Genomic DNA, 27,904 nt, shown 5'->3' with positions numbered 1-27,904 from the left:
TGCATCTTCCATCTTGATGGATTATTTATTTAAAAAGTCGTTTGGACGTGGGAAAAGAAGGTTTTGACAGCTGCCACAATTTGTTTTTACTGGACCCCAGAGGTAGAGACTGGGGAAAGGAGGGACGCCTGGCTTGCCAAGTTAATCCAGGGAGGGCTGCAGGCCCCCAAGCAGGATGCCAGTCCTTCGGAGAGACAGTTTGGTGGCCGAAGGTCCTCTGCAGAGGTTACCAGGCTGGAGCTGTGTTAGCTAAACGCCTCATGCGCCTGCAGGGAAGACAAGAAGATTCATCAGCAGCAGATTCATGGCACAACTTCATTTTAAACTGGGAAACAGGCTGGAAAAAAAGACAGGAACAACTCCTGTGCAGGGAGAACAAATCATCATTCCTGTTTCAGTACATGGAATTCAGCACAATCCATGGTACAAGAACATTTTCAGGAAAGTTCTCTGCAAACCACAGACGCACAATAAGCCAGGGTTCCTCAAAATGGTCAGTTCTGACCCGAAAAGATCAAAGGGACAATCCGTTGTTGTTATTTTTAGAACTATTAATTAAAATATTATTTATTAAATTATTTTCATACTTTGTTTGGTGATCCATGAACTATCCAAAACTTTACCTGAAGACTCTGGGAAGACTTAAGAGTCTTTTTAACTCTTCTTCTGATTGTCAGAACTAGCTAATTTGTGAAACATCTGGGAACATCAAAAGTTTTTCACTTGTATTTATTTGTTGAATTTATTTGCCAGCTATCTCACTGTTGGGCTACTTTAGGCAAGTACACTTGATCTCATGCAGAAAAAAATAAATAATCCCAAAAGGAGAGGCGGAAGGCAGTACCTTGTATTCCGGTCTTGGTCTCGGATCTTCTTCTCCATCTCTGCATCAGTGAGGGTTTCAAGCAGAGGGCACCACTGGTCGGCATCCCCAGTGTTACGAATGGCGATCTCCACGGTCGGCAGGGGGTTCTCACTAACAGATGACATGAGAGAAGAATCAGAGCTAACAAAGTCCTGAGCTCCAAACCTTGGAGTACCGGGTCACATCCTTTTATTCTCACTCACATCCTATATGGACTGCCACATCCAGCAGAATTGGATCTGAAGTTAAGCAGACAAGTTGGCTTCAGATTGTGGAAGACACTTGGACTCCCAGGTGCAAGGAAGCAGAGGTGCTGCATTACAGCCTCTTGCAGTCACAACAGCTGAACTCCACGTGGCAGGAGTGGGAAAGCTGTGCCTCTCAGAATGTCTATTTCCAACAGTCCTGAGCAGCACAGCCAAAGGAAATATTCAGCAATACCTGGTGGTTCACAAATCGGCCATCCTTCAGATCCCCCCACTTGGGGACAGGATCAAAGCATAAATACCTGAAGGCGTACGTCTTCTGATGCCAGCTCAGCTGCCCCCGGATGCTGTAAGCGATGGTGGTGACGAACTCACCGCCCAGTCCAAGTTCTGAGCACAGCTTCAGGGCAAACTTCTCAGGAGAATTCTCCTTCTCAGACATATCCCACTCAAACTGGTCCACCAAGGAGATGTTCCCCACATGAATGTTGAGCTAGAAGCAGAAAACACAGGTGAGGTCTTCATTTTTTATATGTCAAGGAAACTTGAACCTAGCCATCCCTCTCCATCTCCTACAGAATATAAAGATCAAAGAAACTGAGTGCTACAGACTGAACTTCCACACAAGGCCTCCATGCCTGCTGGCTGCCTTCCTTTGGAGAACAACAGCTTTCATCCTCCACCTATTTCAGGACATGTTGGGGTAGGCAGCAATAAAAAACTCCAGCAAAGAAATGGAACAGTACAAAGGTACCCAGAGGTGTCATGCAAGGCAACTACTTGTTTGATGTCTCATCAGAATCTTTTTCATAGGACTTGCTTATTCCTATAAAAATATATGTATCTCCATCTTTCAGAATACCATACAATTATAATCTAAACAAAACTCATCTAAGGTCTTTTAGCCAAACATAGAATGCAATTACAAAAGATAGTCATTAACATATTTTTAAAAATGTATACTGCTTAAAAAGCAAAAACAGTAGCTGAAAAGTCAACTGATCTGCAGACTTTGGTAATGAAAATTGAGAAACATAATGAAAAAGGGCTCCAGTGACGTCACCGCTCCTGCTGGGTGCTCTAACAAGGCACTTTCCTCGTTAGAAGATCGTAAAAGTCAGTGAAACAGTATAAATCACTGTTCACTGACCTTAACATACCCTTTGGGCATAACAGGGTTTATGCAGAGTTGTGGGGGAGTGGTAGATCTAAACAGGGGGTTTGCTCTTAAGAGCGAATTTTCCTGGATTTATGGTCCCACCGAACTTCACTATCTCCGACTTCAAGCGCGCTCCTGTTTTTTTTCAGGAAAAAGGAGTAGGGGTCATTTCTGCTCAAAAGGACTTATTAAATTGATTGATTTTCTAAGCAGACGGGAATTTCACAAGCGTTCGATCTTTGAAGTAGAATCAACACGGCAAGTATACCGACTCCCTTTTTGAAACTTGAAACCTCTCTTTGTCTCTGATTAATTGACTTTTAAAATGGCGTCTGAAAGTGAAAGTGAATTTTTTTAGTACAACAAAGTAGCATTATTTGTGGATTGTTACAAACGGAGTTTTTATACTGAAAGGAGGAAGGAAAGTTGTTAAGTTTAAATTCCTGATTCTTTTGAAGACAGAATGGCAGCTAAACCTTTAAAGCCTTCTGGAAGAAGGGATCTGAACCAAGTCTTGAGGAAAATATTGAAAGAACAATTAAAACTTTCTGAAGATAGGCAAAAGAGATGATGGAGAATTTTAATGCAAAAATAAGAAGATATTCTCATGGCAGTTCAAGGACTGAGTAAAAATTGAGGATTGGAAGAAGAAATGCAACAGATCTCTCAGTCAAATAAGCATTTAGAAGACAAATGCAAGGTGTTCAGAAAAAAGTGGATCAAAATGAAGATCAGGTTGTGATATTACAATATAAACTTATGGAAGGAGCTCTTAGAATCCGTGGTATGCAAGAAGAGCGAGGAGAAGACTTAAGAAAAATTATATCAGAAGCATTGGCTGAATTTATTGAAGTGGAACCCCAAGAGGTAGCTTACCAAATTGATAAAATATATAGAGTTAATTCCTGGATTGCAAGACAGAGAAAGCTTCCTCGGGACATTGTGGTTTATTTTGTGAAAAGGACTATGAGAAATCAGATTCTGCAAGTTTCATATCAGACAACTTTAAAAATTGGAGAACAGGAGCTGAAGGTGTTGAAAGAGATTCCTTCCAAGATGTTAAGAGATAGGAAGGAATTTGTTTTTTTTACACAAGAACTTAAAAAACATCAGATTCAATTCAGATGGGAGGTGCCAGTTGGACTGACAGTATTTTATCAAGGAAGGAGATATAGAATTGACACTGTTTTAAAGGCAAAGTTTTCTTTCTACAGTTTTGAAAGTCGAAATAGAAGTGATAGAAAACTTCAAGAGATTCAAGAAGGCGTGGTGATCCAAGAGCCTTCATTGCTGCCAGCATCAGAGGAACCACAAGAGCAAAGGGTGACAAGAGGAGCTCTTAAGCGTAAAGAAGAGCAACAGTCTCAAAGTAAAAGTCAGGATCCCAGTATGGAAGCTGTGGGAGGAGCTAGACGGAAGATACCGGAGGAGGATCTTCCGTTGTTTGCTTCAAAGCTTCAGGAGGCCAGTAATGGCAAATAGAATTTTGTCATGGAATGTTAATGGCTTGAATTCAGCTCAGAAAAGAAGGAAAATATTTCACTACTTGAAACAATTTAAAATGATGTGATTTGCCTGCAAGAGACACATATAAAATTATCAGACCAAAATATTTAATTAACTCAAAATTAGGTAAACATTTTGTTGCATCAGCTTTGGAAAAGAAGCATGGAATTGTTGTATATATCAGGAAGGATATACCAGCTAAGTTAATTGAGGCAGATATTCAAGGAAGATTTATTGCTATTGAACTGGTGATAGATGCAAAAAAGACTTTGCTGATAGGTATTTATGCACCTAATCAGCAACAAGAAAAGTTTTATAAAATGTTACACGAGAGGTTGATCCTCTGGGATTATAGTTCGTTTATTTTATTAGGAGACTGGAATGGAGTAATTGATACAAGAAGTGATAAGAGAACCTCTTCCAAGAAGATACCTATACATGCAAAACTACCAAAATCCTTTTTTGAAATGATGGAAGACTTTGAGTTTAGAGATATATGGAGGTTACGGAATCCAGATGAGAGAGATTTTACTTTTTTTTCCGATAGGCATCAATCTTTCTCACGTATTGATTTTATGCAATTTGGAGATTGTTTTGTTAGAATAATCAAAGCGATTTATGGAGAGCAAACAGCACAGATTATAATAAATGGTAGCTTGACAGAAGTTATTAAGATTGCGAAAGGAACGAGACAGGGATGTCCCTTATCACCATTATTGTTTGTTTTGACTCTGGAACCATTATTAGATAAAATACGAGAATTAACGAAAATAGAGGGAATTAAGATTAGACAATATGAGTATAAAGTTAGAGCTTTTGCAGATGATGTAGTGGTTACGTTAACAAATCCTATAAATTCAAGTAGATTTTTGTTGGAAGTAATTGATAAATATGGAAAGGTATCAGGATTTAAAATAAATCAGAATAAAACAAAAGTGATAATCAAAAATATGTCTATACAACAGAAACAAAAACTAGAGGAAATGACAGGATTTGAGGTGGTAAAAAAGTTAAATACTTAGGGGTTTATATTAGCTCATCGAACAAGAAACTTTATAAGAATAATTATGATTTGCTATGGCAAAAAGTTCAGAATGATATGAGTGTCTGGAAAAAATTGCAGTTGTCGCTGTTGGGAAGGATTGCGGCTATTAAAATGAATGTGTTACCTAGATTTTTGTTTCTGTTCCAGATGATACCAATAATTAAGAAAGATAAAAATTTGGAGGATTGGCAGATTGGGATCAATAAATTTATATGGCAGGGTAAAAAGGCGAGGGTTAAAATGAAAATAATACAGGACTCACGGGAAAGAGGTGGCTTAAAAATGCCTAATTTTAAACTATATTATGAAGCAGTAGCCCTTTCAGTAATAAGTGACTGGTTTATTTAACGGAGGAAAGAATTTTGAATATAGAATGTTATGACTTGTTATATGGATGGCATGCGTATTTATTTTATGCAATTTGGAGATTGTTTTGTTAGAATAATCAAAGCGATTTATGGAGAGCAAACAGCACAGATTATAATAAATGGTAGCTTGACAGAAGTTATTAAGATTGCGAAAGGAACGAGACAGGGATGTCCCTTATCACCATTATTGTTTGTTTTGACTCTGGAACCATTATTAGATAAAATACGAGAATTAACGAAAATAGAGGGAATTAAGATTAGACAATATGAGTATAAAGTTAGAGCTTTTGCAGATGATGTAGTGGTTACGTTAACAAATCCTATAAATTCAAGTAGATTTTTGTTGGAAGTAATTGATAAATATGGAAAGGTATCAGGATTTAAAATAAATCAGAATAAAACAAAAGTGATAATCAAAAATATGTCTATACAACAGAAACAAAAACTAGAGGAAATGACAGGATTTGAGGTGGTAAAAAAGGTTAAATACTTAGGGTTTATATTAGCTCATCGAACAAGAAACTTTATAAGAATAATTATGACTTGCTATGGCAAAAAGTTCAGAATGATATGAGTGTCTGGAAAAAATTGCAGTTGTCGCTATTGGGAAGGATTGCAGCTATTAAAATGAATGTGTTACCTAGATTTTTGTTTCTGTTCCAGATGATACCAATAATTAAGAAAGATAAAAATTTGGAGGATTGGCAGATTGGGATTAATAAATTTATATGGCAGGGTAAAAAGGCGAGGGTTAAAATGAAAATAATACAGGACTCACGGGAAAGAGGTGGCTTAAAAATGCCTAATTTTAAACTATATTATGAAGCAGTAGCCCTTTCAGTAATAAGTGACTGGTTTAATTTAACGGAGGAAAGAATTTTGAATATAGAAGGTTATGACTTGTTATATGGATGGCATGCGATTTATTTTATGAAAAAGTGGATAGGGCTTTTAAGAATCATGTGTTGAGAAGTGCTCTTTATGGTCTGGAAAAAATTTTCTTATAAATTAGATTACAAGATTCCTATATGGGCGAGCCCCAGACATGCAATAGAGAATATAAATATAGAACAGAAACAGGAAATGATTACTTATAAAGAACTTTTGTATGCTGAAGGAGGTAGATTGCAATTAAAATCATTACAGGTATTAAATGAAGAAGGGAGGAATTATACTTGGTTTCAATATGGGCAAATAAGTGCTAGATGGAAAGAAGATCAAAAAATTGGTATAATGCAAAGGAGGAAAATTTAATAAAGCAAATTAGAAATCAGACCCAGGAGCATATAAAGAGATTGTATAATGTGTTGCTTGAAATAGATTCGAAAAGGATTTGGTAAAGGACTGTATGATAAAATGGGCACAGAATATTCAGGAACCAATAATGTTGGAAACATGGGAGAAAATCTGGGTTAGAAATGTTAAGTTTACACAAGCACAGAATTTAAGGGAAAATTTTTATAAGATGTTTTATAGATGGCACTTAGATCCCAAAAAATTATCATGTATGTATCCTAATATCCAAGCGAAATGTTGGAGGTGTGATTGTGATGACGCTACATATTTTCATATTTGGTGGACTTGCAAGAAAATTAAGGCCTTTTGGATAAGAATTTGGTGGATTATTCAAAATGTACTGAAGAAGAAGATAAAGTTCCTGCCACAATTTTTCCTTTTGGGAATTATAACGGATTGTACAGGGATTGAGACTAAACTGATTCTGAATTTAATAACAGCAGCAAGACTGTTGATTGGACAATACTGGAAGAAAGAAGAGGTACCTACAATAGAAGAATGGATACTGAAAGTCATTAATTTGGCTGAGATGGCTAAAATCTCAGCTTTTTTAAAAGACAATACGCAGGAAAGATATTTAATTGAATGGAAAAAATGGATTGATTATCTACAAAACAGATATCAGATTAAGAAATATCAGATTGCCTTTGAATAATTAGAAAGTTATTTTATGTAATGGGGAGGGTTGGGAGATGAAAAGCTTTGGATGAGGTTAATTGGATTGGAAGGGAAAATTTTATTCTATGTTTGGTTTATGTATAACAATACCTTGTGATTGACCCGGGAAGCCGGGGGGGGGGGGGAGGGGGGAAGGGGGTTTTCTGGGAGGGAGGGGGAAAAAAGGGGGGGGGGAAATGTTTTTGTTTTTTTAAAACTTTTTCAATTAAAAAAAAAAAGAGAAACATAATGAAAAAAACAAAACAGCTTAAAAATAAAGAAGACCACATTAAAGGCAACAGGTACAGCAATGACCCTTCATCACGTGACACTTCATCACGTGAAGTGTTAGTGCCACTTTATAATGCCTTGGTAAGGCCACACTTGGAATATTGCATCCAGTTTTGGTCGCCACGATGTAAAAAAGATGTTGAGACTCTAGAAAGAGTGCAGAGAAGAGCAACAAAGATGATTAGGGGACTGGAGGCTAAAACATATGAAGAACGGTTGCAGGAACTGGGCATGTCTAGTTTAACAAAAAGAAGGACTAGGGGAGACATGATAGCTGTGTTCCAATATCTCAGGGGCTGCCACAAAGAAGAGGGAGTCGGGCTGTTCTCCAAAGCACCTGAGGGTAGAACAAGAAGCAATGGGTGGAAACTGATCAAAGAAAGAAGCAACTTAGAACTAAGGAGAAATTTCCTGACAGTTAGAACAATTAATAAGTGGAACGACTTGCCTTCAGAAGTTGTGAATGCTCCAACACTGGAAATTTTTAAGAAAATGTTGGATAACCATCTGACTGAGATGGTGTAGGGTTTCCTGCCTGGGCAGGGGGTTGGACTAGAAGGCCTCCAAGGTCCCTTCCAACTCTGCTGTTATGTTATGTTATGACCCTTGGATCTGATAATGAAGATGTTGAAATGATGCAGAGATTCTGCTTTTTAGGACTTTCAACAGTAAAAGAACCAGCAGTCACAAAATGCACTGCACTCTTACGGTTTATGGCCAACACCTGACACGCCCAGAGAATCTCCTCTCTCTGGACTGTCATTTTTCCAACTTAACAACAGAAGGAACAGACAAATCATACAGATGATATTAAAAAGAACAAGAGACACAATTAGATGTAGAAAATTATCACCCCTTTGTGACAAGTCAACAAATACTGGACAATGCAAATAACTAATTTTGGAATATAAATCTGATATCATTATGATGATGGTTTGAACATAACCTTCCCAGTGCTATTGAAACAAGAGTGGGAAGTAAATTCACAATTTTTAAGATGTCAAGTTTGAGATACTAACAAGGTTGAGAATCCTTTGAGAAAAAAAGATAGACATCTCAGAGTTTTTGTATTCTACAAGGAATTACTCCAAATTATTCTACAATTTTTAACAGAATTTTGGGACTTATTAATGGATATTAACAAGGCTGAGAATTTCTTGAAGAAAAAAGACTTGATAGACATTCCTGAAAATAAAAAGACTTTATTCTATGAAGATAAACTGGAGGGAGTGACTTAAGTTTAATGACTTAATTAGTTAGGATGGACTTAATTAGTTAGAGTAGCAATGAAAGCCCTGGAAAGATTTCAGATGCTGGGATATGTCTGTGCTGGTAGTCCTCAATTTACAACCACACTGGGATTAGAATTTGCCCTGCTAAGTCATAGTTACAAAGCAAGATGTCACGTGACCACATTCATAATCCTGGCTCTTCCCACTACATTCATTCTATGAACGTGGAAACTGGACTTCGAAAAAGCAGAACAAAAACAATATTGACTGTTTGGAACTGGAGAAAATTCCTGAGAATACCATGAACAGCCAAGAAAACAACAAATTGAACCAATCAATGTGGAGTTTCCAGTTGAGGTGCAAAAGTCCAGGTTCAAATTACAGGTAGTCTTCAAATTAAAACCACTGAAGTTACAATGGCACAGAAAAGTGACTTATAAACAGTCCTTGCACTTATGACCACTGCATCGTCCCCACAATCAAAGGGTCAAAGTGCAGGCATGTGGAAGCCAGCATCTATTTATGATGGTTGTGGTGTCCTGAGTCATATATTGACCACCTGCAACCTTCTCAATTGGCTCCTGAGAAACAAAATCAGTGGAGGAAGGATTTCTTTAATGACCATGTGATTTGCTTAATACAAAATCAGTGGGACTCATGTGATCATTGACTTGCTTAGCAGTGGAAATTCTGTTCCAAATTGTGGTTATAAGTCAAGGACTTTTTTGTATTGTATTTTGAACACATTATGTTAAAATCGAGCTCTCTGGAGAGTCAAAAGATGGTCCTCTACACCTTCCCAGTAAGATGGGACAGTCTATGGAAGAAGACAGTAGACCTGAAATTGTTAGCAGAACTGCTGTAGAACAGCATGTAATAATAATAATAATAATAATAATAATAATAATAATAATAATAATAATAATAATAATAATAATAATAATAATAATAATAATAATAATAATAATAATAATTTAATTTGTATACCGCCCTTCTCCCGAAGGACTCAGGGCGGTGAACAGGCAGATAAAATAAAAACGATACATTTCAATAAAAACAATATTTAAAAAACTTATTCCAATAGCCTAAATTTAAAATACTATACAAAATATAAAATAAACCCCAATAAAATCCGTATTTAAAAACCCTATTAAGCCAGTCCTGCTCAAAAGAATAAATATGTTTTAAGCTCGCAGCGAAAGGTCCGGAGGTCTGGAAGTTGTCGAAGTCCTGGGGGAAGCTCATTCCAGAGGGTAGGTGCCCCCACAGAGAAGGCTCTCCCCCTGGGGATCGCCAGCCTACACTGTTTGGCTGACGGCACCCTGAGGAGGCCCTCTCTATGAGAGCGTACCAGCCGGTGGGAGGCATGTGGTAACAGAAGGCGGTCCCGAAGATATCCCGGTCCTATGCCATGGAGCGCTTTAAAGGTGGTAACCAACACCTTGAAGTGCACTCGGAAAACCACAGGTAGCCAGTGCAGCCTGCGCAGGATCGGTGTTATATGGGAGCCACGAGTGGCTCCCTCTATCACCCGCGCGGCTGCATTCTGAACTAACTGAAGTCTCCGGGTGCACCTCAAGGGGAGCCCCATGTAGAGAGCGTTACAGTAGTCCAGGCGAGAAGTGACGAGGGCGTGAGTGACCGTGCATAAGGCAACCCGGTCTAGAAAGGGGCGCAACTGGCGGACCAGGCAAACCTGGTAAAAAGCTCTCCTGGAGACGGTCGCCAAGTGATCTTCAAAAGACAACCGTCCATCCAGGAGAACCCCCAAATTGCGCACCCTCTCCATTGGGGCCAATGATTCGCCCCCAACAGTCAGCCGCGGTTGCAGCTGACTGTACCGGGATGCCGGCACCCACAGCCACTCAGTCTTGGAGGGGTTGACCTTGAGCCTGTTTCTCCCCATCCAGACCCGTACAGCCTCCACACACCGAGACAACCGCTACAGCTACATTGGGGTGGTCAGGGGTGGAAATGTACAGCTGGGTGTCATCCGCGTACAGTTGATAACTCACCCCAAAACTACTGATGACCTCGCCCAGCGGCTTCATGTAGATGTTGAACAGGAGAGGCGAGAGAACCGACCCCTGTGGCACCCCACAAAGGAGGCGCCTCGAGGTCGACCTCTGCCCCCCTGCCAACACCGTCTGCGATCGGTCGGAGAGATAGGATGAGAACCACCGAAACACGGTGCCTCCCACACCCAATCCCCCCAACCGCCGCAGCAGGATACCATGGTCGATGGTATCAAAAGCCGCTGAGAGATCAAGGAGAACCAGGGCAGAGGAATAACCTCTATCCGGGCCTCAGAGGTCATCCACCAATGCGACCAAAGCTGTCTTCGTGCTGTACCCAGGTCGGAAACCGGACTGGAACGGGTCTAGATAGACAGATTCATCCAGGTACTGGGGTAACTGGTGTGCCACCACACTCTCAACAACCTTCGCCACAAAGCGAAGGTTGGAGACTGGACGATAGTTACTCAAAACAGCTGGGTCCAGGGAGGGCTTCTTGAGGAGGGGTCTCACCACCGCCTCTTTCAAGGCGGTGGGCACAACACCCTCCCTCAGAGAAGCGTTAACAATCCTCTGGAGCCAGCCTCGTGTAACCTCCCGGGTGGCCAGCACCAATCAGGAGGGACACGGGTCCAATAAACATGTGGTGGCATTCAGCCATCCCAGCAACCTGTCCATGTCCTCGGGAGCCACAGGGTCAAACTCCTCCCAGATGATCTCAACAAGACTAGCCTCCGTCACCTCACCCGAAACTGCCCAGTTTTGGTCCAGACCGTCCCAAAGCTGAGCGATTTTGTCAAACAGATACCTGCTGAAATCCTCAACACAACCCTGTAAGGGGTCATCGCCTCCCTCCTGGTTAAGGAGGGAGCGAGTCACCCTAAACAGGGCGGCTGGGCGGTTCTCTGCTGACGCAATGAGGGTAGAGACATAGGCCCGCTTGGCCTCCCTCAATGCCACTAGATAGGTCTGAGTAAAAGACCTAACTAGTGTTCGGTCAGCTTCAGAACGGCTGGACCTCCACGCGCTCTCTAGGCGTCTTCTCCGGCGTTTCATCTCCCTCAGCTCCTCGGAAAACCTAGGAGCTGGTTGAGATCTACGCCGGGTCAGACGCCGCAAAGGCACGACACGGTCCAAGGCACCCACCGCGGCCTGTTCCCAGGCCGCAACAAGCTCCTCGGCCGAGCCGTGGGCCAGATCGCCAGGGAGCGGCCCAAGCTCCATCAGGAACCTCTCCGGGTCCATCAGTCGCCTGGGACGGAACCAACGTATTGGTCCCGTCTCCCTGCAGTGTGGAGCGGCGGTCTGAAAGTCCAGACGAAGGAGAGAGTGGTCTGACCATGACAGAGGTTCAATGACTAATTCTCGTACTTCCAGATCACTCAACCACTGTCCAGAGACAAAAATCAGATCCAGTGTGCTTCCCCCGACGTGGGTGGGGCCGTCAATTAATTGGGTCAGGTCCATGGCCATCATGGAGGCCATGAACTCCCGAGCCGCCGTTGACGACACACCGGCTGATGGCAAGTTGAAATCCCCCATGACCATAAGCCTGGGGGTATCAACTGCCATCCCGGCTATCAACTCCAGCAACTCGGGCAGGGCTGTTGCCACGCAGCAAGGAGCCAGGTACGTGATCAACAAGCCCACCTGCATCCTACGCCCCCACTTCACGTAAAGGGATTCACAACCGGCTATCTGAGGAACAGTGGCCTCCATCGGCTCCAGACTCTCTCTAATAACCACCGCCACCCCTCCACCCCTACCTTGGGCCCTCGGCTGATGAAATGCCCGGAAACCCGGTGGGCACATTTCCACCAGGGGAACCCCCCCTTCAATGCCCAACCAAGTCTCCGAAATGCCCACAAGGTCCGCAGCCCCCCCCCGTATAAGATCGTAGATCAGGGGGGCTTTATTCACTACGGACCTAGCATTGCACAACATCAGCCGAAGGTCCAAGCCCTGGGGATACTGGCCACTCGGGGAACGGGAGAAGTCTGAGGGGCCGGAGCGCGCAATCGCTCTCAAACAGCGAGTGCGCACCCCCTGAACATGATGTGGCCCCCCACTTCCGCCATATCTGCCTCTCCCACTTACCGTACTGATGGAACGATCCTCTGGAATTGGAGAGCAAGGCTTCCCCTTAACCTCCGAACTTGATAAAGTATCGCCGCGAGCAAACGCAAGGACTGGCTCCCTCCCCGACGGGTTTCCCCCGATACCCGCCTTGTGGTCTGTAGCAAGGAAGAACTGAGGACAGATGGGAACAAAGCTACTCTTCATCAGAGGAGGCTTCTGCCCACTTTGTTATAATATATGGAAGCATAAAACAGGGAATAGGCTCCATAAGAAACATGTGAAAAAGCAAAACTGAACAACAGAAACAGAACTACTAAGTGATGAATGAATGAATGTGTATGCAGAAAGAAGTACGCTGAATGATTTCATCATACAGATAAAAACAAATGAGTAGAATACGAAACCAATAAACAGATGAGAGTAAGGGAAAGGCAGAGACCATGGATTTGGTACAGAGGTAATGAGATCCTCAAAAAGAGAGAGGCGAGAAGTTAATCATTAATAATAATAATAATAATAATAATATTTTAATTTGTATACCGCCCTTCTCCCGAAGGACTCAGGGCGGTGAACAGGCAGATAAAATATAAATACACACAGTAATTAAAAACATCCCTTAAAAAACTAATTCAAATGCCCAAAAATGTTAAAAAATCATTGGTGTGCTGGAGGCAAGAATGGCTTTCAATGACAGAAAATCACAGAGATGTAATAAATGGTATGGAAAAAAACTTGCTGCATGTCCTTTTCTCCGTTCTCCAGCCTTTGTTTTGCTTTTTTCTATGCTCTCATCACTTTATTAAAGCTGACCTGTCTTCACAAGCCAGAGAGCTTTGTGGGATTTTCCCTGCTGCCTCCCCTTTCCTTGCCTTAATGATGACCCGCTGATCTGACTGGTCCTCCAGGATGCTGTCGGTAGGGTAGGACTCAATTTGCTGTCGGATTGCAGATGCGATCGCAGGAACAAAAGTGAGGGGATTCAAATCCAAGTCATCACAGAGAATCTCTGAAAACATTTCTGGAGTCATCAGTTTTTCTGATGGAAACAAGAAACCTGTGTTATTAGGCAAACGCCACAGCAACATTTGCCTCTGAGCTATAAATACTTTAAAGCAGGGGTCTCCAACCTTGGCAACATTAAGACTTGTGGACTTCAACTCCCAGAATTCCTCAGCCAGCAAAGCTGGCTAAGGAATTCTGGGAGTTGAAGTCCACAAGTCTTAAAGTTGCCAAGGTTGGAGACCACTGCTCTAAAGCACTTCTGTCAGGCTCAAGAAAAAACATTTCAATCGGTTCTCTTTAATCGGTTAACGGAATGACTTAAAATACAATATACACAATATATTCACAGGCAAAAGGAGACTTTAAAAATACAGTCCTATGACGCTTTTGTTTCTGAAACTAACAAAATCAAGATTGTACACAGGAGCATAAAAAGGCACCATCTAAGTGTGGTGAGTTCAAGCACCTGCTGCAGTTGCCTTATTGAGGGCCCTAAGATAAATCTCTTTGTGCTGCCTTGGATGTGACCAATTTATGCTAATGGTTTAACTCCAATGCCTTTTCTGAGTGTGCTAAAAAGAAAATATTTTCTGGTTTACTGATTTATCTGAAAACGTCAAAATCTTTTATAAAACTGTTGCATTTTCTGTTCACAGTTTAAAAAACTCAAGTGTGTACACCTTCCAATGTGAAGTTAAGAGTAGGTAAAATGTATTTTTAGGGGAGAGCCATATTTGCTCATGGAATGTTTCCAATGCCTGGAATCGGGATGGTTAGATCATTTGCATATCTTTCTTTACAAACCATTCATATTCCATGTAAAAGCGTCTCTCAGTTTCTGCCCATCGATTTCCATGTCCAGCCGAATTGGGACCAGCACCTCTGGTTGTGAGGCATTTTCGTGGATCACTGCTGGGTCGTGGTCATCAAAGCTGGGAAAAAATGATAGGACCATCACTGAATTAGACACAGCAGACTCCAGGGGCAAGGGTGAGCAGATTCAAGGAGCAGTACTCTGGGGAAGATTCTACCCTTGCAGGAGAAGGAACCGCAAGGCACGCTCATTCTTTCTGTGGGAGAGCAGCTCCTTCTCTGGCATATTCTTTGTGTTAATTTTCTTAATTTATTTAGGACTACAACTACTATATGTTTGTGAAACTATTGGAAGAAAAATACCACTAGTGCAGTTAAGCACATATGATTAAGATATGATTTTTTATCAGATATATTTGAACCCTCACCAAACAGGCTATTGAACTCCATTAAAAAAATTGGTAAATTTTCTCTAATAACTAGCCAATTAGCAATATTTTCAATCCTGTTCACTGGATTAAAATATGGTATTATAAACGGTTAGGAGGGTTTATCATAAAATAATTTCTTCTCCTGTTATGATGCCATGAGGAGCTTGTCACAAATGTCCACTCTCTCCTTTCATTTTTGATTTGACTTCAGAACCATTGACTAAGAAAAGAAGATGGAACATCAATTACCATAAATTATTATATACTGATAACATTTTGTGCCTTACTGACAAGTATTGATGGCTTTTTAAATCAACATTTATGGATTGAAATATGCTTTAGTAGTAACAGGTTATTCTCTTAATTAGAAGGAGTAATATTCTTCCTGTTAGTTCTAAAGTTGCTGTGGATACACATGGGCTTAACATTTTGCTTCATCCCATTTAAATATATTGTAGTTTTTTTCCCTTTAGGAAGCTTTCTTTGTTGGTAGTATTAATAATTCCAATTTTCTCAAGCATTATCTATATAAATAAATGGTTTAAAATCCCCAAAAACTAATAAAGATAAATGGCATGTGATTAAAGTAGAAGCGATCAAGTGCCTTGGCCCAATCACCCAGAGAAAAACCAAGATTTCAGCAGCCCATAAAAGGCCAGCATGGGTGACCACGCTACTCTTGGATGGTGTGCTGTTCCACAGGATAGGCAGCCCAACAGAGAAAGCATATCCCATCAGATAATATACTCCATAGAATGGACCTGGACCATGTTTATTCCATTTGATTTCTGGGATTTAGAGATGGCCAATCCTGCAAATAAACCAGCCCAATTCCATGCTGAGGTTCATAATTGATTACCAGTACTTTAAATTGGACCTACATCTACTGGGAGTCAGTGCAGTTGGTGAAGAAGGGGTGCTACAGGGGTGTATCGCAGTGTGTTACTCCATGCTGGACCAACTATAAGTTCAAAGTGATCTTCAAGGGCAACCCCATGTAAAGTGTGTTGCAATAGTCCAAATGGGAGATGATCAAGGCATGTGTGACCATGACTACAGGTTCTCGGTCAATGGATGCCCCAAAGAGTTGCACAAAGGTTTCATGATCACACTGCCACCTGCTTTTTAGTCTTTTCTATAGATCATGTAGCCTTAATTCTTTCACAATCTTTGTAAGCAGTACCAGTAATTCAGGAAAATTTACTATCCCTTAAAAGGCATGTATATGAAATCTGACTATTACATGTTATTATGAGTTCGAAAGCTAAAGATTTTTGCATTTGAAAAAGCTTAGTGTTTAGCTGATGCAAAAACTTTGCAACCAACAAATCTGGAACTGTATGGTTTGTATACCAACACCTCTCCTTTTTCTACAATTCTTTTTCAGGTAAAAACCCATTTCTGGGATGCTGAAATGAGCACTCAGCTTACCGCAATCTAGTACTCCACTCCCAACCAATTTGCCCCAAACAAATTGTTATGCTCACCAGAGTGGGAACGTTCTCTTCTTGTCTCGGCCCAGGCGGTTTCTATTAATGGTGGTTGAGCAAGGCACAGCATCCAGATGATGGGAGCTATTGGGAAGAGTTGGAACCCACTGGCTGTTTCTTTTGGCCTTCTGTTCCCTTGAAGAGAAAAGTGCTCATGAAGAGGAAAAAGCGCACTTTCTTTAAAACATTATTCTTTCCTGAGTGAGAGTTCACATGCAACACATGCAACATTACACCAGCCATAGGTTTTATGTGGATTTTGTGGTATATATCCAGCAAAGCAAATTTTGAAAGGAACACAGTTGCACCACCAAACCCAGATGATGCACATAGCCTTCCTTTGCAGGTAAATAAATCAGCTGGTTACCTAAGATAGGTGGGAGGTTCAGTGCTGATGGAGACGGCTTTGTACTTCTCATCATTTCCATCCAGGATTTCTTCAACTTCAGAAGCTTTTAAGAGAGTCACGCTGGTGGCCAGGGTGGTATACCCATGATCTGGAGCAAGAAAGGGATACTAAGAAACTGTTGGTTGTGGAACTTGAGAAGCACCAACCTCTCAGACAACTAAAAGATAAAAAATCAAGGCTGACACCCAGGCTGTACTAGCCAGGAAAGCAAGGCTAGCCAAAAGTAGGCTCCCATTCCCTCATCTCAAGTTCTAACCCACCCCCTTCACAAAAGGGAGCCAAAAACACTTTCCACAGATGCTCCTGCAAGCCACCGTTTCAGCAGGAATGTAATTTATTATTAAATAACTAATTAATATTATTTATTATTAAATAATTTGGGTAAATTGCCTATTTCTATGAAATCAATAACAGAAGCATTAAACGATTCCATTTAACCAGGAGCAATTAACGCAAATCATCTGCACCCCAATGCTCTGTAGAAGCATTTAACGTAAGATTTTCTAAAAAGGTGCTTGAGGGCACCTCAGAAGCCAAGACGAGCTTCCCCAACATGGATGGAGCAGTTGCAGATGGTCCAAATGTAGCCGTGTGAGTAGCCATTGGGGCAATTCAGGGTATCCATTTAATACTTCTACTTGGTGTGCTTACTGATTCCTGGGTACCATCATCAGTCCACAAAGATGCTGATTCTCACTTATAAGGCCCTACATCAGGGATGTCAAACTGGATTTCTTTGAGGGTCGGATCTGCACTGTAGTTCTCCTCTGTGGGCTGGTGGGGGGAGGGAGCGGGGGTTGGTGGGACAGATGCATCCTGCAGCACCCTGCTGGCCAAAACTGGGTGCTTCCATGCAACACACGCAGCCTCTGGTGGCTCAGACTGCTAAGACAGTCTGTTATTAACACAGCTGCTTGCAATTACTGCAGGTTCAAGTCCCACCAGGCCCAAGGTTGACTCAGCCTTCCATCCTTTATAAGGTAGGTAAAATGAGGACCCAGATTGTTGGGGGCAATGTTGACTTTGTATATTATATACAAATGGATGAAGACTATTGCTTAACATAGTATAAGCCGCCTTGAGTCTTCGGAGAAGGGCGGGATATAAATGCAAATAAATAAATAAATAAATAAATAAATAAACACACATACGCCCACCTCATTTTCACCCTCCATGGCCTCCTGCAGCACTCTGCTGGTGTTTTTGGGCCCATTTTCCGGCCCATTTCCAGGCTGTTTTCAGGGCCATTTTCGGGCTGTTTTTGGCCGGCAGAGTGCTGCGGGAAGTCATGGGGGATGAAAATGAGGCACAGGGGGGTGCATGCAGCCCGTTTTAGCCACCGGAGGCCCCGCGGGCCAGTCCTTTGGTATTTCCAGGCCAGCCCTGTGGGCTCGATTTAAGCACCCCGAGGGTCAGACCTGCCTGCGGGCCTTGAGTTTGACACCCCTGTCCTACATGATGTAGGGGAAAGGTTATAGGTTTCAGCCTGTCCGTGATGGAGCGACTAGAGGGGGAAGAAAAGATTCCAAAAGAGTACTGGGACCTGCGGGGGGGGGGGTTAGCGAGAAGGCCTCAAACATGCTACCCCCCCCCCCATAGGCCAATGGACTGTGCCATAGAAATCCTTCCTGAAGTAAAGTCCCAAAGCCGAAAGCCTAACCCATGACACAGAAGGAGCTAGGAGAGTTGCGGAACTTTATAGACAAGAATTTGGAGCGAGGATTCATTCAACTGGCCCGACTTCAAGTAGCGGCTCCGGTGATGTTCCGGGAAAAGAAAGATGGCACTTTTCATCTTATTGTTGATTAGATTAGATTAGATTAGATTAGATTAGATTAGATTAGATTAGATTAGATTAGAATAGAATAGAATAGAATTTTTTATTGGCCAAGTGTGATTGGACACACAAGGAATTTGTCTTGGTGCATATGCTCTCAGTGTACATAAAGGAAAAGATACGTTCATCAAGGTACAACATTTACAACATTATAGGAACTTGAACGCAGTGTGCGTGGAAAACGTTTATCCCATGCCATTGATGAAGGACATGTTGACCCATTTGGCAAAGGGGAAAATTTTCACCAAATTGGACCTACGAGAAGCTTACTACAGAGTGCAGATAAAGGAAGGAGATGAATGGAAAACTGCTTTCAATTGTCCCCTTGGCTGCTTCCAATTTCGAGTGCTCCCTTTTGGACTGCAAGGGGCCCCTGCAGTGTTCATGCAATTGATAAATGACGTGCTCCATGACCATTTGTTTAATGGGGTTCTGGTTTATCTTGATGACAACCTTATCTACACAGAAACAATGGACGAACATGTGAAACTAGTAAGAGCAGTACTCAAAAAATTACTGGCCGCAGAACTTTATGCAAAACTGTTTAAATGTGAATTTCATCAAACGAAAATCGATTACTTGGGATACCGTATATCCTCTGAGGGTTTGGAAATGGATCCTGCAAAAGTCCAAGCAGTACTAGAGTGGGCATCCCCTCGCTCCCGCAAACAGTTGCAGAGTTTCTTGGGTTTTGCCAATTTCTATCGCCAGTTCATTCCCTCTTTTGCGAACATTGCCCTGCCAATCACCAATCTCCTGAAAACTAAAGGGAACCCCAAGCCCAAACCATCCTTCCCACTAGAATGGTCAATGGAGTGTCAAGCAGCTTTTGAAAAGTTGAAACGACTATTTGCGGCCGAACCTATCCTCAAGCACCCTCACATGGAGTCCCCATTCGTGGTTCAAGCAGATGCTAGGGATGTAGCAGTGGGGGCTGTTTTACTCCAAAACAATGCTAAAGGAGAACTTCAACCTTGTGTGTACACATCACGGAAACTCACAGATTGGAGATGGGCCATCTGGGAGAAAGAAGCATTTACGGTACACTGGGCTCTCCAAACATGGAGACAATTCTTGGAAGGAGCCAAACACCCTTTTGAGGTGTGGACTGATCATAAAAACTTAGAGGCCCTGAAAACACCCAGAAAACTATCGCCAAAGCAAGCTTGATGGGCCCAATACTTTAACCGTTTCAACTTCTCTTTGCAATACATTCCGGGGGGCAAGAACTTCCTGGCAGATGCCCTTTCCCGCTTGCCTCAATACAATAGTGCGTGCACAGATGTGGCATGTCCTATACTCCTGGTTCAACAACTAGCTGCCCTAGCCATTACCCGAGCCCAAGCACAAACCGATGCAGCACTACCAGATGATCTCACCAAGTTGCTGAAGGAAGCCTTGGCCACAGACGACTGGTCCTTAGCCCATTTGCATGAATGTACCCTCCGTGATGGGCTGGCCTGGGTGGGGGTGACACTTTATGTCCCTGCGTCAGCAAGGGAGACCAAACTTCAGTGCTGCCATGATGCTAAAATGGCTGGACACTTTGGGTTCGTGAAAACCTTGCACCTTCTGAAAAGGCAATTCTGGTGGCCAGGATTTAAAAAGGACATTGAATCGTACATAGCAAGTTGTACTATGTGTGCAGCAGCGAAAAGGCCACCAGGAAAACCACCAAGACTGCTGCAAACAGTTGCATGCCCAGGAGCCCCATGGAAAGAAATATCCATGGGCTTCATAGTGGAATTGCCCGAGAGTGGGGGCAATACAGTAATCTGGGTAGTGACGGAGTTTTTTTCCAAACAAGTGCATTTCATCCCGTGTCCTAAAATACCCTCAGCTAAAACCTTGGTGAAATTGTTTGTACAGCACATCTACAGGCTACATGGGGTTCCTGAACGTATTATCTCAGACCGGGGAGTGCAATTCACTTCCCAATTCTGGAAAGAGTTTTTACGATTCCTTGGCTCTGCCCAAGGGTTAAGCTCCTCCCACCATCCTCAAACGAATGGATCTTGTGAACGCTCGAACTCAGTACTGGAACAATATCTCTTACATTAATTATCAACAAGATAATTGGGCAGATCTACTACCTTTTGCCGAAGTGGCTTACAATAACTCAGTTCATAGTAGCACAGGCTTCACTCCGTTCAAGATGGCTTTGGGTCAAGAGTTTGTCCCCATCCCAGAACTTCCCGAAGAGAGAGAGAGAGAAGCCTTCTATTCCATCACTGGCTGAATGGATAAAGCAAATACAAAGTACCTGGAAAATAACTCGCAAAGCTATTGATGACGTGCATCGCTTACACAAGAAACAAGCTGATAAAAAAAGGGCTCCTGAAAAGAAGTACCAAGTAGGAGATAAAGTTTACCTGTCCACCAAATATTTACAAACAACGCAAAAATCAAAGAAACTGGGACCTAAATATGTAGGTCCTTTCCCCATTGTGAGAATTATTAATCCACTGACTGTCCAACTAGAACTACCGAAAACCTTGAGAAGAATTCACCCTGTTTTCCATGTTAGTTTAGTGAAACCTGAACAGACTTCCCCTATTAGAGCTAAACCTACCAACCCTCCAGTGCCTATCCTCATAGAAGGGGAACAACATTTTGAGGTTAAGGGGATCCTGGACTCTAGAAAACATAGAAATAAAGTCCAATATTTAGTGGCTTGGAAACATTTTCCCTTATCCCAGGCAGGATGGGTGAACAAAGAAGATGTTTGTGCCCCCAAGAAGCTAGCACAATTTTATGAAAAATATCCTGATAAACCTTAACATTTCTTTTTTTCTTTTCTAGGACTAACATCCTTGTTGCAGGAGGGCCGAATGTCAGCCTCCGCTTATTACTTTAAGTGTTTATTTACTTAGTAGAGTGTGTACCTGTTTTATCACTTTGTTAAATGTTTTATTGCTACTTGTTGACATGTGTGATTAATGGGGTTGAGGCTCTTTTAAGCGTTCGGCTGCCATCTGAAAGGAGGAGGGAAGAAGAATTCAAACAGACAGACGCGCACAGGTTTAATGAACACTGCATGCCAGGCATACCAACTAGAAGACAGACAGAGGAATAACATCGGAAGCAAAGTACCACGTGGCCAAAGAGGAGAAGACAATGGACAAGAACTGTTTGACCTTTGGAGGGAAGAGGGCTGAGTAAGGGGAAGCCATATCTACTTCCAGTTCTAGCTTTACTTCTATTGCAATCAGACGTGCTCAGTAAAAGTTACCTTTCTCTATAATCAAATGGAGTCAGGGTTATCCTTTCTTGAGTATTGATCGGAGGCAATGTGACAGAAAGCTTGTTGCAACAATCAGCACAGACATCAAGACTCAAGTGTGGTAAAAATGGAAAACAATGACATTGGAGCAGTTGAGAGGTTTCCACAGAGTTCTCTTCCAACTCCCTTTCAATCTGGGCAAGAGATGAACATGTCTGCAGAGATTCTCAGTCATCCAGGTCATGGTTGTCCAAAAGGCAGCTGGACTTCCTTGGTTATTCCTTGAAAATGTTTCACTTCTCATCCCAGAGGCTTCTTGGAAAAAGAAGATTTTTTTTTAAATTTGCATTTATATCCCGCCCTTCTCCGAAGACTCAGGGCAGCTTACACTATGTTAGCAATAGTCTTCATTCTATTTGTATATTTATATACAAAGTCAACTTATTGCCCCCAACAATCTGGGTCCTCATTTTACCTACCTTATAAAGGATGGAAGGCTAAGTCAACCTTGGGCCTGGTGGGACTAGAACCTGCAGTAATTGCAGGCAGCTGCTGTTAATAACAGACTGTCTTACCACATAGACCCTTTCCCCCTCTTTTGGCTTCTCTTCCTGTATCTCCCACATGTGCCCGTGCATATCTATAGTATATATTCTAATAAAGTGACTAGAAAACATTTGCCCTCATATGAGAGACTAAGAAAAAGAGATGAAGGGTGATACTGACTTATTTTAGACCACACAGTCAAGATGAAGTTGAAGTTGACTTTGTATATAATATACAAATGGATGAAGACTATTGCTTAACACAGTGTAAGCCGCCCTGAGTCTTCGAAGAAGGGCGGGATATAAATTCAAATTAAAAAAAAAAAAGATGTGAGAAACATGGGAAGAAAGCCTTTCGGAGAGAAACAATTTGTATTCACTAGTTATAACTCTGACTAGAAATTTGTGCTTCCTTTTTCAAGCACCTGTATTTGACCAGAGGACATAGCATATAAAATCCTACATATAGTACATGATATTTTGGGAAGCTCTCTAGGTCTAGGTGGAAGCACCAGAGAGGCTATTATACCCTGGAGCCCTCGGGACGAGATGTTTGTAGATGGGGAGCAGTGGGGATCACATTCTGTGGTGGCTTAGCAGAAGCACAGGAAGGACTGAAGGAGCTGTGTGTGAGAAACTCCCTACAGTGCTGATCTTCACAGTTAGTACTATTGGGTTGAATGGGGGGTATTTGGGGTTGTTGTTACTGTATTTCCCTGAAAATACGACCTATTCAAAAAGCCCGATTTTGGGGTATTCTTAATATAATCCCTACCCCAAAAATAAACCCTATTGAACTGGGTGGGCATGGTCAGCACAGGAGGCAGCCCTTCCCTTCCCCGGTCACCTCAGGGCTGCTCGGCACCTTAATCAGGGCCCGCAGATCAGCTGAACCGCTCTTGCTGCTGCCTCCAGTAAGTGTGGCCGCTTTTGTAGCCAATTGCAAAAATTGTATGAACGCATCAATGCAGTGCATGTTATCTCAGCTTGCAGAGCTTGGATTCATTAAATGAGTTTACCAAAAATGTAAATATTGCAGAATATGCAGCCTAATGCTACATAACTAAGCTCCATTTCATGCTGAATAAACTAAATTATTAACGTATCTTAATAGAAAACTATTTTTAGATAGATTTATAGTCCAAATCATTTTATTAAAATAAATTTGAGAAAAATAAAAAAATCCAATTTAAATTTTAAAAATCCAATTTTTTTTAAAAAAATCATAGATTTTTATCCACCCTACTTGCTTCATTATGGGCTACAGGGAGACTGTTGTCCATGGGGAATTCTTTTTCCATTTTTTTTCCCACGGAGAAAGTTCTCATGTCTGCAAAAAATAAAATACTTAAACCACTTTTTATTTACTGAAAAAATTTTCAAGTCAAGCAGCACAGTCTAGACTGGGTATCAGCAACCCATGGCTCCACCCTGAGACACTCTTTCGTCCGCCTGCTGTGACTCCCTGTCGGCTGAACTCACCACTGGCTGCCCCCCCCCTTGCCCTCCCCTCCTAGTCACTCCCCACCTGGCCTGAGAAGGACGACGGGAATTCCAGAGCAGGAGTAAAGTGCCCCTTTACTTGCCTCATCTCACGGGTGCTTCTACCGGCCCTTGTTAGTGCTGCATGCACCTCAGTCACTCGGGGAGATGCGTGACTTGCTCTTCGCCTGAGACACTAGCCCGGCCCGGCTGCTGCCGCCGCCTCCATGGCCTGCCCACTGCTCTCGTAGCGCCTTGTGCAGCAGTTAAATTTAGCATGCTTCACAATGGGGGAATGGCATCCCCTCCTCCACCTGGAGCTGATTATGACATGGAGCATCTGCCACAACTGAGTTAGGCCAGTGTCTCGGGGCAGAGAGCAAGTCACGCGTCTCCCTGAGCAACCAAAGTGTACGCAGCACTAACAAGAGCCGGAAGAAGCACCCACGAGATGAGGCAAGTACACGGGCACTTCACTCCTGCTCTGGAATATGGAGCGAGTCTCCGTTCTCCACCATCGCCCTTACCTTCTCAGGCCAGGCCAGGAGTAATTGGGAAGGGAGGGCAAAAGAGCTTCATTTATTTGGGAACCTGAAATGACTCTTGACTTAAATCATATGGTAAAAGGCATCCAAAGAAGAAGAAAGAACAGTATCAGCCAAAAAAACCCACCAACCCTCGCCTGTTTTTGGAAATGGCTCAAGAGGAAACACACATACACAAAAGAGAGAGGGAGAGAAAGAAAGAAAGAAAGAGAGAGGGGAAAGGGGGGGGGAGAGAGAGAGAGAGATAGAAAGAGAAAGAGAGAAAGAGAGACAGAGAGAAAGAGACACACAGTGAGAAAGAGAGAGAGATAAAGAGAGACAGGGCAAAAGAGAGAGAGGAGAGACAGAGAGAGAAAGAGAGGGACAGATAGATAGATAGATAGATAGATAGATAGATAGATAGATAGATAGATAGATAGAAAGAAAGAAAGAAAGAAAGAAAGAAAGAAAGAAAGATAAGATTTTGCTTTTAGTTGCAAAGTTTTGTCCGACCCATCGCAACCCCATGGACAGCGTTCCTTCAGGTCTTCCTGTTCTCTACCATCCTCTGGAGTCCATTTAAGACCAAGCCTACTGCTTCAGTGACACCATCCAGCCACCTCATTCTCTGTCGTTCCATTCTTTTGCCCTCAATCTTACCCAGCATTAGGTTCTTCTCCAGTGAGTCCTTCCTTCTCATTAGGTGGCCAAAGTATTTGAGTACTTTGGCAGGGTGGTGTCTCTGCTTTTTAGTATGCTGTTTAGATTTGCTAAGCTTTCCTCCACAAGACCAAGCATCTTTTAATTTCTTGTCTGCAGTCCCCATCTGCGATGATCTTGGAGCCCAGGAAAATAAAATCTGTTACTACCTCCATTTCTTTCCCATCTATTTGTTAGGAATTGAGAGGGCCGGATGATAGACAGAGAGAGATACCTGTTTCCCACTGAAAAGAAAACACCAGGAGTCACAAAACCTGGGTAGGCATGGCAGGGGGGGCGGGTTTCATGTGACTGGGTGGGAGTGATGTTGAGTTGGCCACGCCCACCCAGGTTTTGTGGCTCCCACTGTTTTCTTTTCTGTGGGAAACGGGTCCAAATGGCTCTTTGAGTGTTTAAAGAAACGCAAGTCTGCAGAAAAGCTATCCATATTAACCAAGTGCTCCACTACCAAAGAAACAACCCAACCTAACATAAGAGAAACTGTGTAAGAACTTTATTTAGGTGAGCCCAAACACACTGCAGCAACCTGGAACAGCAGAAAAAGAGCATCTATTCCAACAAAATGGATATGTACACAACTTTATCAAAAAGTCCCTGAACACTCAACCCAATACAGCACAACCAACGTCTATGGAGATTGTCCCCAAAAGGTGCTTTTTCAAGAGGCAACTGGACTTTCTTGTTTTTCTCTAAAGCTGTTTCGCTTCTCATCCAAGAAGCTTCTTCAGCTCTATACAAGCTTCTTGGATGAGAAGCGAAACAGCTTCAAAGGAAAACAAGAAAGTCCAGATGCCCATTTGAAAAAGCACCTTTGGAGCACAACCAACACAAACTCTAAAAAGAATTACACTGCCATACATCAAGAATATCTCGGAAACCACCAACAGACTACAACCACACGGAATTAGCATAGCACACAAGCCAACTAGAACCCTTCACAACATCCTAAGCAGTCCACAAGACCTAACAACCCCAGAAGAAAAAAAAGGAGTCATCTCCAATAGGGGTCCCCAACCCCCAGTTCATGGCATGCCAGAAACTAGGCCACGCAAACTAGCGAAGCGTCATCCACGGGATGAAAGCAGCCCGTCCCCTTTGCTCAAAATGTGTCTCCACGGAACAGGTTCCTGGCGCCCAAAAGGTTGAGGGGGCATTGATCTACAACATACAATGTAAAGACTGCAACAACCACTAGTAGGACGAACAGGCAGAAAACTGGCAGAACTAGCAGTCAGAAGACATGATGAAAATTCTTTTATTTCACAACATACAGACAGATTTAACCTTCATTTCAATTGGGAAAATGTGACCATCCTAGACCAAGCCAAGTCCAAAAAATGCCAGGGAATTTATAGAAGCCTGGGACTCTGACCGATCAGCCATCAATAGACACATGGACATTAACAACATCTCTAAACTGTGCAAAAGGGACTCTCCCCCAGCCCAAAAAGGACCCCAAGCAGCATTCCACCGGCAGTCAGCACCCAGATCAGCATAGATAACTCCAAGGTTAATATCAAATCAAAAATCAAGAAACTACCAAGAAGCCAACAGCAAACAGCCCAACCAAAGACTCTTTAAAGCCACCCCCCCCATCCACAGGAAAGACACCAGACTATAAACTGACAGCAAACCCTTCTCCCTTCTAACACTGACCATGTTCCCTAGTTGGGCCATGAAACGTCTGCAAGAAAAGAAGCCAGTCAGAGAGCACCCAGGAGCCCTCATGCCAGCTCTGCGCTCCAAATAGTCTCCTTTATTAGTACTTTACATTCCCTGCTGACGGGGCCGCCTTACCTCGGCTTCCAAGCTCTTCGTGCCGAAGAGGGGCAATCTCCGAAAACGGCCAGTAGTGGAGCCGCCTTCGAGGCTTTTCTTCAACAGGCCGCGCGGGTTCCCGAAAGCGAGTCATTGCCCCCCCCCCGGCCTTCCCTGCCCAGCCCTCGGAGCTTTCTTTCCCGCTTGGAAGGCCGCCTTGCGCCTCCCCCGCCCCATAGAGCCCGGGGCGAGAGTCTCCCGCAGGACCCGCTGCCCCCCTCGCGCGAGAAACTCACATCTTCTCGGGCTGTGGCTCCGCTGCGACTCTGCGGGGAGGAGAGCAAAGAGAGCGTCACGCCGGGCCTCCCCCGCGTCGCCCCGCCGCCCCCTCGCCCGCCGCCCCCCGCGGGGCTCACCGTGGGACGAGGCGACGATCTTCTTGCGCTCCTCCACCGTCGCCAGGCGCCTCCAGAGCGACGGGTAGCGCTTGTAGAGGGAGCCGCGGAACATCCGCAGGTAGTTGCCCACCTGCAGGGCGACACAAGGGGCACCGCCGGCAGGTCAGGGGGGAGCGGGGGGGGGCCGAGCCAGGGCCTGCGGACGGGGAGGGGGGGGAGGGCGCCGGCGGCGGAAGAACTGCTCGCCCGGGCACTGGCCCGGCCTGCCACCCACCTCGGAGCCGATCATGTAGAAGTCGCCGTCCTCCTCCAGCTGGAACTTGACGGGCTTCTGCCCGAAGGTCTTGCTCAGCGCCATCATCATCATGGCTGGACGCGGCCTCGCGCACGACGCCAACGCGCACGCGCAGCCCCTCGGGACCCGGATGCGGCGGTCGCCGTGGAGACCGGGCCGGCCGCTGGGGGTGGGGCCCGCTGAGGCGCTCGGAGGCCGAGAGACCCCCACGGGCCGCGGAGCTTCCTCGGAGGCGCCTTCCTCGGGCGTCGCTGCGCG

General features: G+C 43.5%; 1 protein-coding gene across 2 annotated transcripts; it reads right to left on the bottom strand.

The window, feature by feature from the left end:
• SMARCB1 (SWI/SNF related, matrix associated, actin dependent regulator of chromatin, subfamily b, member 1) lies at positions 1–27,904 on the bottom strand. 2 transcript variants are annotated; one of them, XM_058158326.1, is made up of 11 exons: positions 27,626–27,904; positions 27,370–27,481; positions 27,250–27,279; positions 16,823–16,952; positions 16,453–16,590; positions 14,526–14,653; positions 13,589–13,755; positions 1,374–1,564; positions 1,069–1,104; positions 845–976; positions 1–266 (listed from the first exon to the last, which is right to left on the bottom strand). In XM_058158326.1, exons 1-11 carry the CDS (start codon positions 27,716–27,718, stop codon positions 227–229), a joined length of 1,197 nt encoding a protein of 398 aa, XP_058014309.1. In that variant the 5' UTR covers positions 27,719–27,904; the 3' UTR covers positions 1–226. The 2 variants fall into 2 exon arrangements, with proteins under 2 accessions (XP_058014309.1, XP_058014310.1); XM_058158327.1 differs by lacking the exon at positions 1,069–1,104 and having other exon boundaries at positions 27,626–27,901.

The sequence above is a fragment of the Ahaetulla prasina genome, chromosome 15 (assembly GCF_028640845.1).
Source record: "Ahaetulla prasina isolate Xishuangbanna chromosome 15, ASM2864084v1, whole genome shotgun sequence".
Lineage (NCBI taxonomy): Eukaryota > Metazoa > Chordata > Lepidosauria > Squamata > Colubridae > Ahaetulla > Ahaetulla prasina.
The sequence above is the reverse complement of the archived record's forward strand: the minus strand, read 5'-3'. Positions and strand labels throughout refer to the sequence as shown.